At 37.3% G+C, this 12,661-nt stretch overlaps 1 protein-coding gene across 1 annotated transcript in view; it reads left to right on the top strand.

Annotated features, from left to right (window-relative positions):
* Positions 1 to 9,888, top strand: part of UNC93A (unc-93 homolog A) — a 20,897-nt gene extending 11,009 nt beyond the window's left edge. Inside the window, exons 5-8 of the mRNA XM_015818464.1 lie at positions 2,524 to 2,735; positions 4,944 to 5,079; positions 6,486 to 6,617; positions 9,495 to 9,888. Coding sequence (XP_015673950.1) covers positions 2,524 to 2,735; positions 4,944 to 5,079; positions 6,486 to 6,617; positions 9,495 to 9,766 — 752 coding nt within the window. The 3' untranslated portion in view covers positions 9,767 to 9,888. The remainder of the gene's footprint in view (positions 1 to 2,523; positions 2,736 to 4,943; positions 5,080 to 6,485; positions 6,618 to 9,494) is intronic.
* Positions 9,889 to 12,661: the final 2,773 nt, after the last annotated feature.

Raw genomic sequence — 12,661 nt, 5'->3', positions numbered from 1 at the left:
GATGGATTGTTTAAGTTTAGAGTTTGGAGTTAGAGATATTAATATTTGTTTACTTGTAGTTGAATGTTAGCCTAGGTTTGGTTTGGGAAGTCCGGGGGGTGGGGGGATGGGATAAATCATTGTGTAATACTTGTGATGTATTTCTTCTTTTATGATAAAAACAATAAAATTCTATATTGAAAAAAAAAAAAAAAAAAAGGAATTCTGGGTATTGAAGTCCACAAGTCATAAAAGAGCCAAGATTCCCTATGCCTAGCATAAAGCACAGATGTATTCTATTTTGAAAATCCTCAAATAGAGATCAGGGTTGACCAATGATGAGAATCAATGGAGCTGAACTTCTATGTATGGAAAATCATTAATTGACCCAAGTCAAATAAGAAAAATCAGGAGGTTTACAACTGGACCTCCTGTGCTTTAAACAGGATTTACAAACTATTCATATATTTTACATATTAAAATTAAATATTAAAATGAGAAAAGTGACATCTTACATGTACAGAGAATCCCTACATGTAAAATTTGAACAGGACATTGGAGAATACCTCAGAGCAGAGGAAGAATCCATTCTTAAAACATCCCTGACATCAGATGGCTGTCTAGTTTCTGTTTAAATACTTTCAGTGAAGGAGAGTCCGCCGTCTCTCAAAGCAGTCCATTCTCTTATAGAAAGCCTCTTATTTTTAGGGACCCCTTATTTTTAGACCTCTTTTTTTTCCTAACCCACTCAAAAGCATCTCCCTTTTAATTTAAATCCATTGTTTCTTGCCTGCCCTTGAAATGTTCTATAGCAGAGGTCTGCAACCTTGACAACTTTAAGACTTGTGGACTACAGTTCCCAGAATTAAGTCCAGAAGTCTTAAAGCTGTCAAGGTTGCAGACCCCTGTTCTATAGGAACATTGCAGAAAGTATTGGATCATGTTCTGTGGTACCTGTTCACAGCATACAAGGCTTTTCTGGATTTCTCCTTCACCAAGGACCAAAGGCATGGGGTATAGGAAGCAATCTGAATTGAACCAGAATCTGAGAATTAAAAGCTATAGGCCAATTCTATAAGTAAAAGCTATAGTCAAGGTCAACCATTTGTCTGAAATGGTATAGGGCAGGGGTAGGCAACCTTGGCTCTTTTATGACTCGTGGACTTCAACTCCCATGCTGGCTCAGGAATTCTGGGAGTTGAAGTCCACGAGTCATAAAAGAGCCAAGGTTGCCTACCCCTGGTATAGGGTCTCCTGCTGAAGTAAGGGGCTGGATTAGAAGATCTCTGAAGTCTCTTCCACCTGTATTATTCTATGTTCTAAGTCAGTAATTGGAACAAGTTGGAAGAATGCTGGAAAACCAGAAGTTCAAGAAAAATATCCATAGGGTATAGGAATGTATGATAGTTTAATTGCAATATGAAGTCCTCATATATTTTTGAGTCTAGGAGAATTGGCTAGCCTGAAATGATAGAAAGTTAATCTGTAGAATTTCTGAACATTTCAGTCAGACATTCCCACCTCTGCTTTCCAATGGCTCGCTACAAGGGACAGCTGTGCGCAGATTCCATTAGGTTTTGATAAAGAATACAAACCAAAGTCAAGTTCCCAACTGGGGTGTTCATTGCAACTAAAATATTGATAAGCAATGTGCATTTCCAGGAGGTTATTAACATGGTTAATGTTCCTGGTGAATTCTGCATAAGCTTTGTTCCTCAGCAAACAGTTTGAAAACCACTAGTACATAATATATACTAGTATATAATTTATATTAATGCTATTTCTTGTTTGGCATACAATTCAATTATAGTTAATGCAACATGGGTTTGGGAATTTTTATTCCTATGATGTGAGATCCCAGCTTGTGATAAGGAAGAGACTACACCCCAAAATCACTCAGTCATTTCAAATTTCAAATATTAGGGATCAAAATGTTATGCTTTGACTCTGAAGGTAACATTTCCCATTTAAAATATGAACAGAGAAAGTGTAAATCTTACCAAATTCTGAATATTTTGTAGATCATTTTAATTCTTATATTCAGTCCATTTGATTGGATTGAATATACTTTGATTTCCATCAGTATAATGTAATAAAAATTAACATTCCTGTTTTTAGTGCAATGTCCCTTCACATGTAATTCAGAAAATACTATCATTGCAAGGAAATGGCTCAAAAAATATGCTCATCTGGGATAAAGAAATATTGACAGATGTGTGATACTGTATTCATGCTAATCTCAGCAAAGCCTTTGATTTGACCTGGAATGGTAACAAATGTTTTATTCAACAGCAGACTGTGGTTTTGTTTTGTTTTTTTCCTGCTAGCTGTCATAACACAAACATCACAGCTGAGCAAAAAGAATTGTAAAAAAAGGATGCCGGAAAAGTATTCTGCTTTAGGTTAAAGTGAGACATTTCTAATATTGCTAGATTTAAATGAATAGCACTTGATTTGACTTTATTATTAAATATCAGTTTTTCCAAACACAACAATGTACCCTGTTAATTTTGTTTGTTCGAAACACATCCTTTCATTTCTCAGCTAGTGAGATTCTAGCTGTGTTGCTAGTGACTGTATTTCTGGATCAAATCTCAACCAACCAAGCAGAAAGTGAAGAAAAGACTGTGTCATCCTTTGGATCCACTTTTCTGGAAACATTTCAACATCTTAAAGATAAACGCCAGTGTCTCTTGATACCTTTGACTATGTATAGTGGACTTGAACAAGGATTCCTTGCCGGTGACTATAATAAGGTGGGTTATAAAATACAAGGTTATCTAATCTATTTCAGGTGCTAAGTGAAAAGATGCAGAAGGAGCAGAACTGCACACAGTACCCAGTGTAGACTCTCTCAAGGGACTAGAAAACTCATCTAAATGTGCCATCAGATGTAGTTATCTGTACATTTTCTTTGGCTCTAATTCTTGGAAATATTTTTAAAAGAAAAGTTGGGAATAATAATGGGATGGAAGATGCATAAGTATAAGTAGCAAGGCATTCTAGGAGAACTATTTTCTACCAGTAGGCATAGTTTTTGTATGAATTGTTAATTTATAAACCACTTCATCAAAAGTTACCTCAGAGTAGTTTACAAATTACAAAATCCCTACTTCTGGAGTGGGATTTGCATTCACAATCAGCCCAAGCCTTTAATTGCCTGAGGCAAAGAATAACATGTTGTCCCCTCCAATTCCATGCACAAAACCTCACTGAACCAGGAGTTCTCTTTTCTGTATTGTCAAAGGGGAGCAACTCCTCCACTTTATCTATGGAAGAGAGCAGGTTGAGTTTGAAGGAATGCAAAACAGGTGCCATTTTCACCTCCAGCTCCTTGCTGCTATCCAGCTTAATGGAAATGATTGTCCTGTAGAGCCAAACTAGTCACTCTGCAGATCAATTGCAGACCATTATGCTCCTGTGTGCTGGTCTTGCATCATTAGGATGCTCTGCTTGAAAGGGTGTGAGCAATCGAATGCACATTGAAACATACATGCATTTTCAAATGAAATGTATTCATGAAAAAAAATGATTAAAAAAAAGTAGACAGCAGATCTAAACATGTTTCGAAAAATTCAGTTTGGCCATGGTTTTGCCACTATGGTTTTGTCTCTTGGTGGTTCTTCCTTGTTTGAACATGTTGCATTCTGATGCTTTTAAATTGTGAATTGGTCATGCATTTGTCAGTTAACTATATTGTATTAACTATTCTCTCTGTGCAAACCATTTCTACACCAATGTTTCCCAACATGGTGAATTTCAGCTATGGAGGATTGCAACTCCCAGAGTTGCCAATTAACCATGCTGAATTTTTCTTATGTAAAAGATTTCAACATTAGCTTTTCCCACCCGTTTGTGTTTGTGTGTGTGTGTGTGTGTGTGTGTGTGTGTATACACACATACATTTATTCATTTGATTTCTATAGCTGCCCATCTCGGCAAATGACTCTGGACAGCTCATAATTCATAACATATATTAGAATTAAACTTTAAGAAACATTTTAAAACAATAAAAACAGCAAAAAAAGCATTAAAATAGTAAAAAAAAACATTACAGTACATACAAAAGCAAGACATCTGGCCCATTAACAATATAGCTAGGAGGCTCATGTAGTGCCCCAGGCTCAGGAGCATAGCCAGATTTTTATATTCCAGTTGCATCAGAATCAAAACTTTCAGAATTCTTATTCAATATGTCCAAAGAATTCCATCTTTGCTAAGAATTCCAATGTGTTGAAATTACTAATTTTATTTTTTACTATTATTACATTTATATGGCCGCTGGTGGAATTCTGAGTACTAAACAAATACAAAAACATAATACAGAACAATAAAAAAAACAAGTTGAGGCACCTATAAAAAAAACCATCATCAACATGTTACACATACAAATGCCAGAGTTCAGTTAGTCTCCAGTTCCAATGCTGGGGGGGAAAGCCAAGTAAGGCCAAAAGGGGTGGGTCTGTCCATGGGAAGGCTGTTCCATAAGGCAGGCACCATGAGATACAGCACACTTCCCAGCAGCTTCCAGGTGACATTGTTTCATCAAGGAGACCCCGAACATGTTCCCTCTATTAGATTGTTGGAACAGGCAGAAACCAAAGGGATAGGCTGTCAAGCAATTACAACACACCTGGAGGATACTACTTTGAGAATGAGTAGGTTATGTCTTTTCAATTCCGGGTCCAATTTTTACTTGTTTTGATGTTTAAGAACAGCTGCAGTAACTGATCAAGTCCTAGCCATCTACCCATATTGCACAGCAGCTGCACATTGCATTTAGAGGCTCTGTAGCAAGACAGAAAATAATGTTTTATTGGTTATGTAGGTGTTGCATGAATATTCAGCACCAGCGTTCTGAAGCACTCATCAGGCCTTTAACTGCAAACATGAAAATTGAAGCTGCTGTTCTGTATAACAATATAACTGTGTGGGCACTTCTCTCTTTCTTATTTTCTTTCTAGTCCTATGTGACCTGTGCTCTTGGGATAAACTTTGTTGGATATGTGATGATCTGCTTTTCAGCTACAAACTCGCTTGCCTCCTTGCTGTTTGGCAAGATTTACCAGTTCACTGGAAGAAAGGTTCTCTTTATACTGGGTAGGTAAAGGCTAACTGGGTGCTTGTTTTTTGTGATGGTCTCTATGTGTTTGACTTGAGCTTTGAGGAATAGAATACAAGTTAAGAAGCAATTGCTCAGAGACATAATCAATCTAGACTTCCCATCACTAGCAAGATGAAAAACTAACAGTCCCAATAGTTATATAGGTAAATATATCTGCTGAATCAGTAACTTCATTGAAAAATTCTCCAAAGGTGCAGCAATTATAATTCACTGTAATTCCAAGAATTCTCAGAAAACCTTCTGAAGGTAAAGGAGCTAAAGGTTTCCAATTTGGAGAAGGTGATCTGGAAATTGCGTGACCTATGGGCTTCATTAAATTTTGATCAAGTATGTTAATTTTAGTGTCTGACCTCAGTTCAAGAATTCTGGTACTCCTTTTACAATGTATCCATATATGTGTTGATGATGATGATGATGATGATGATGATGATGATGATGATGATGATGATAATAATAATAATAATAATAATAATAATAATAATAATAATAATAATAATAATAATAATAATAATAATAATAATAATAATAATAATAAAGTTGGAAGGGACCTTGGAGGTCATCGAGTCCAACCCCCTGCTCAGGCAGGAACCCTACACCATTTCAGACAAATGGCTGTCCAGTCTCTTCTTAATGTTAATTTAATTTTTATTTTTATTTTTTTACAAAAAACAGACATTAGAGCTGTGCATACCTTGAAAATGTTTTGGAACAATTGCTTTAGATCTTGCACAAATGTTACTATTTTGCTATTCGTTAAAGTGTGAGCCTTGGAAAAAGGAGGCTGCTGCTTTAAAGGCACATTGTAGTAATCTTAATTAGTAGTCTTCTTAAAGCAGTAGCAACTTTTTACAGGCTAATGTGGTAGCTTGAGGAAAGGCTGCTTTAATTAGAAAGGTCAAGTGATATACAAGAATCATAGAGAAAAGAGACCTTTGATGTCTTGCAGACCAGTACCTGGCTCAGGTACAAGTTTCCCTACAGCATATCTAGTAGATGATCATCCACCTTCTGTGGAAACCCTTTAGCAAAGGAGAGCTTGCCACATAATGTGGCAGCCTTCTCCATTGGCTAACACTTCATACAATCACGAGGTTCTTTCTAATCTCTAGTCTAAACCACCTTCCTTAGTTTTAATCCTGGTTCTAGTCCTACCCTCTGTGGCAATAGAGAATAAGGTTACCAAGGTTGAGAAGCACTACCTTCATTGGTTCCTTCTATGGACCAATCCTGCTTCTTCCTTCCAGAGTCTACTTGGTGTTAGAAATGAAGTTATGGGTAAGGTGCTTTTTGAGTCCTATGAAGCCAAGCAGTTCTTCAACTCATAAAGTGTGAATTAGAATGTGCTTTACTGTTTTCTCATGATCTTTGCCTCATCCAACAGGTGCCATTCTCTATCTTGGCTGCATAATAGCACTACTGCTCTGGAAACCTCACTCCAACCAACTTGCCCTATTTTTTATAATACCTGCCATCTGGGGTGTAGCAGATGCTATCTTACAAACACTAACTAATGGTAAGCATTTATAGTGAGAGAAGGTCAACAGAAAGATGAAATGGGACTGTGGGCTTTATGGAAAGGAGATAATCAATTCCAGCAACCGCATTAGCCTTACTGGAAAGTGTCATCTCAGCAGGAACTGTTAGATGGATCTATGTGATGTTCCTGGATTGCCTATCGTGGATAGGGCTGTTCTTCTGTGCATAATGATCACACCCTATTTCAATGCAAATTTGATGAATTTTTAAAATCTGCAGGAACATCCACCCACATTCCTGTGTTCATAAAAATGTATACAATTTCTTGAACATACATAGTTGCATTTTTCCTTAATATGTGCCTTTTAGTGCAATGCTTTTTACAAAGTATAATTTTTTTCAACGTTCCCATTTTAGTAAGAAAAAAAAATACTTAAACTTTAAAAAGGGAAAAAAACCTGAAGGATTTCATATTTCAGTTTGGATAGTCAGAGTTTTAGATACGTTAGTTCCTCTTGAAATAATGAACAGAGTAAACTTCATCCCAAACCCATAAAATTATTTGATCTCTAAGAATTGTTAAGATTTAGCAGCACTTAATACATTGATCTTAGAAGGCAACATATTCTGCACACTCCATCTAGAATTTCGCTGCCAGGGAGTGGCCTGGCATCCATCAACCTCATTAAGACCCTTTGAAGGAGGTGTTGTTTTTTTTACTGTTTGCCGCCTTGAAGTTCTGCACCACCCCACAATCAGACTTGTTTAGGTTTCATTCAAAGATCTTTGTGTGTTTCTGTTTGCCTTTCCAATTCTGAGAAATGGTAAGCTCAAATTACTAAACTAACACTACAAAAGGAGAGGGAAAGAACAGGAAAATTAAGAAAGATCATCGGTAAAGTAGTGTAATTTAACAGCCTATTTTATATCTGTTAATTTTTACAACCCATTTGAAAGCTATGGATAAAGATTTATTTTTATTTATCATTCACATTGATAAATAGTATCCAGCGGACCTTAACTGATCTCAGAAGCTAAGAAGATTAACCCTGATTAATAATTAGAGGGGAATTGCCTGGGATTTCCAGAATTATAGGTTGGACAGCATTATTATTATTTTTTTAAGTAAGGTGAAGTTCTGCAAAAGATAATGGCAAATTATATATCACTGCTCCAAACCCTCACACAGATGACTTAAAGGTATCCTTATGGGTTTTTTTATAGGGTGCCTTCTAAACAAACTTTTTTTAAAAAAGGGGGAGGACTTAAAACCAGAAGACATTTAAAATTACTATTTGCATAAATGCACATATGTTTGAGAATATAATTATTAAATACATATTTAATAATTACATATGAAGAATCAACAGTTTTATAAAATAAACTGTTGAGTAGAAAACATTTTAAAGAATTTATTGCAAAGGATACAGAGGGAGAAGGGAAGAGAGATGATAGATAGATGTGTGTATTTATGAACTTCTGTTTGTGAGATTATTTTGCTTAGTAGTTTCTGGGCTATTTTAAAAACAAAACAAAACACCCTTATATATTTTCTTTCCCATTTCTGGGAGACATCACAGTACCAATCTAAGAATAAAACTTAAGTTCTTAGTTTGCACATCACCCTCACCTCACTCACTCATTTTATGCCACTTAATGCCTCAGCTACTTCACAGGCAGTGGTTGCAGCCAGAAATTAGCAAATGAAGACTATGTGTTCTCCCTTCAGCTTCTCAATTATCTAAATCGCTGTTTCTCAACCTTGGCCACTTGATGATGAATGGACTTCAAATCCCAAAATTCCTCAGTCAGCATGGCTGGCTGAGGAATTCTGGAAGTTGAAGTCCACCCATCTTCAACTAGCCAAAGTCGAACACTGATCTAAATAATCTAGTGGTTACATGATTTCATGCTAAGCAATGTTCATTGGGCACTAGTGTTATCAAGGCTGCATGCCACTTGAAGAATCTAATGTCAGTTACTGTAGTCTCTGTAAGTAAGAGATCCTGTATGTTCTGCTTGCATGCTCAGAAGATCCTTCCTTTTCTTTCACAGGGTAGTTAAATGGTAGAGCCAGGCTACATTTAAAACTTGATGCTTTAGGATTGCAGATAGTCCTCACATACCAACTGCAACTGGGACCAGCAATTCTGTTGCGAGGTAATGCAGTTTTTAAGTGAAGCAAATCACCACAGGTCATTAATTGCAACATCACATAACTGGGTCTTCCTGCAGATTTCCCTGAGAACGGTCAAAAATTCATCAGCCTTCAGAACCGAAGCAAGTCATTCACAAAGCTGTATTTTAAAGTAGGGAGCTAATACTAATCAAGAGCTCCCCCTAGAGCATACCTAAAGAAAATGCAGGATTCAGTTTCATTCATTCCCGACACATTTGTTCAGAATATGTGCGCGCTGCATTTAGATTTGCAAAGCTAAAAATATCCCAAGCAGCAAATGAGAGCAAACCCACTTCTCTGTCTAAAAAGAGAAAAGACTCAGGAAAGTCTTGCCATTCAGAGCAGAGATATGAGAGCCAAAGAGTTTGATACGATTCGAACACTCCCTCCCTGCAGCCACAAAAAGATATCCCAATCTATAACACAGCGCCCTGGAAATACTTGATACAAAAGGAGAGGTATAATAAAAGACTTTATTGCAGAATCATCTTTGTTTGAAATGGGTGACAGCTGTTGTTTAAAAAGAGATGATGATGATGATGATGATGATGATGATGATGATGATGATGATGATGATGATGATGATGATGATGATGATATAGTCCAATCCCCTGCTCAGGCAGGAAACCCTATACCATTTCAGACAAATAGCTGCCCAGTCTCTTCTTAAAATAAACATAAACCTGAATTGATGTCTTAAAGGTTATCTGACATAATTCTCTTTTTTTTATATAGCTCTCTATGGAATTTTATTTGAGAAGCACAAAGAGGCAGCCTTTGCAAATTACCGCCTGTGGGAGTCATTGGGCTTTGTCATAGCCTTTGGCTACAGCACCTTCTTAAGTGTCTCCATCAAACTGTACATTTTGTTAACTGTACTGATTGTGGCGATGGTCTTTTATGGAGTAGTCGAATACCTGGAATCCAAAATGTCTTCTGGAACACCCAACACCGCTAATCCGGAACTAACCACATCACAGCAAAATGCTCAGTCAACCAATCTCTAAGTAAGGAACTCTATGCAGAAAAGGGTTCTAAATCAAAGCTTGAATAAGGATATTTACTGGACAATAGAGAAGGGCCTGAATGGTGACAATGAGAAGGGGTCAAGGCACTGCTATAACAATGTGCACAGGATTTTTTTTTTATTCTTCTTTTGTGATAAGACTTGTGCCTTGTATAGTCTTAGCCCAACCTACTTCTCAGGATTGTTGTTATGGGGAACAAATTGGAGGAGGGAGTCCTATGTAGGTCACATGAATTCCTGGAGCAAAGATGGCTAACGGACAAATATTGATTTTCATTTTATCTTTTTTTTTAAAAAAATAGGGTTTTTTTCCAAAATCAATAAACAATGCATAATCAATAAACAAAACTTTTTTTGCACTAAACAATTTGTATTGGCACAGCAGATATAAATTGACGATTGTAACTGGATCTTGTTGAAATCAGTAAGAGTAAACATTTTCTTTAGAGTTAAGAATTCTAGGCAATGAGCCATATCCTAGCTCCCCATTTATGCAACTGTCAAATTTTGTATGCATTCAACTGTGATCATACAGACTGGATACTGTGTATTTCCTTCAAATATGAGAACTCATACATTCAGAAACAAGCTGAGTTCCCTGAGAGACACATAATTTTTTCTGATCTCGGTGACTCCGTGGGAGATCAGATATTCTGCTAGATGAAAACTCTGCACCAGACCAAGGACTGTCCATTCTTTTTGCACTGGAAGGAGCCTTCAAACTACTTTAAGCCAAACTTGGGACTACTGCATTCCATTGCCCCCCCTTTTCATTATAGTTTCTGAATTATGTTCTGTGAACCATCACAAGATTTTCCTAAACAGGAGTGAGATTTGATGCAGGAAGATAAGGCCACTGATGAAATGACAGGAACCTAAGGGAAGCCCAACACCAGAGTTCAGATCAGAAATATTATTGTAATTAATGCAGTGTTGTGTAGCTCTTCTGCTCTACCAAGTGAGCAAAGTGGGTATAGGATAAATATTAAATAACTAATAAAAATGCAGATTCTTTTTTCCCCTTTTGCACAGATGTCTGTTTATTACCCCCCAGAACTCTTCGCTCTTTTTAAGATGTAATGTTATTCATGAAATTTAGTATTAATTCATTAATTAAACAAAAATGGTGCCAAAAAGTAACAACGCACATATGTATGTGTAAAAAAAAAAAATCAACCTATCCATGTCAGAATTTGCTCCATCATTTAACATTAAAATAAACAGATACAGTAGTCCTCAACTTACAACCACAATTGGGGACCAGAATTTCCATTGTTAAGCAAGGCGGTTGTTAAGTAAGTTTTGCACAATTTTAACAACCTTTCTTGCTATTCTTATTAAGTGAATCACTGCAGTTATTAAGCGAATCAGGCAGTTGTTAAGCAATTCTGGCTTCCTCCATTGGGTTTGCTTGCTGAAGGATGGCTGGGAATCATGTGACCCTGGGATGCTGAAACCGTGGAAAATACAGCCCCTATTGCCTAGGCCCAAATTTTGATCACGTGACCACAGGGATATTGCAATGGTTGTAATTGCAAGGACTGGCTGAAAGTCATTTTGTTCAGTCCCATTGTAACTTTGAATGGTCACTAAATTAACTGCTGCTGTAAGTCAAGGACTACCTATATGAATGCTATTTAATCTGGGAGATGTGCTTTAGCAACTTCTGCAATATTTCATTTTCCTTTTTTATCTTTGATTCCCCAAAGTTACTCTTTTAAAAAATGCAGAATATAACTATCGGGAATAACAACTGATACGGTCTAAATCAGTGGTTCTCAACCTTTTTAATGCTGCGACCCCCAACCGGTCGTAAGTCGAGGACTAAACCGGTCGTAAGTTGAGGACTAAACCGGTCATAAGTCGAGGACTACCCAACCGGTTGTAGGTCGAGGACTTTCCCTGCCCAGGAGCGCCGCACATGCGTGGTTCTGCCCCCTGCGCCGGCTGAGGCGTAGCTGGCAAGCAGCAGAGACGGAGCAGGCCGACCACCAGCTGGCCCAGCCCAAGGGAGGTAAGGCACCCGCCGGAAAAAGGGGAAAAAAATGGCGGACAGCCTTGCTTGGCGACCCCCGTGAAATGGTCGATCGACCCCAAATGGGGTCGCGACCCATAGGTTGAGAACCGCTGGTCTAAATCATACAGTAACTTTATGAAATTGCAAATCACAATAAATTCTTTTTAAAACTGAAAAAGAAAAAAAAACAGTTTTACTATTAATATACCAAAGAGACGAAAGAATAAAATAAAAATTTTTAATTAACTTCTGCAGTGATCCTTCTAGGCATTAAATGGCTGCAAATGTCTCTGCTCCAAGCTACTCTTGTTTCCAAGCTAAAGAAAATTTAACTGATGAGCTTTGCATGGGTCCAGCAAGAACAAGAGCTGATAAAGTCATTGGTAATCTAAGATCTCTCTGGTCCTGGTTAAGACTGGGAAGTAAATGCACTAAAGAAAAGAAAGGGTAGCTGAAGGTTTTTGTGACGATGGCAATATTTGCTTGTGTTCATAAGATCTGTTTCACATTGCTAGGCAACTGTTCGAATCATTGTGACTTATTTGTTCCATGAAAGATCCAGGTGAGAAGCAGCTATTAATGCTTTTTTCGATAGCTTTTGAATTTTCACCTGAACCTTAAAAAAAATCAACCAAAGTAGAGATGCAAATTTAAATGACGCCTTCTCCCTGAATCAAGGCTGGACCAGATGGGTTGTGCTGAAGACCGTGAGGATAATTGCTATGCCCTAAGAGCACCAGTAATATCATCCAAACTCACCCACGGGGAAAGGTATGTGAACCTTCCACTCCCAAAGATCTTAGCTCACTTCCAGAAGAAAAATTAAGTTGAGAGCAACAGTAATGAAATGGGTAAGAC

This window comes from Protobothrops mucrosquamatus, unplaced genomic scaffold (assembly GCF_001527695.2).
Source record: "Protobothrops mucrosquamatus isolate PMUCROS unplaced genomic scaffold, P.Mucros_1.0 scaffold_135, whole genome shotgun sequence".
NCBI classification, from domain to species: domain Eukaryota; kingdom Metazoa; phylum Chordata; class Lepidosauria; order Squamata; family Viperidae; genus Protobothrops; species Protobothrops mucrosquamatus.
The sequence above is the reverse complement of the archived record's forward strand: the minus strand, read 5'-3'. Positions and strand labels throughout refer to the sequence as shown.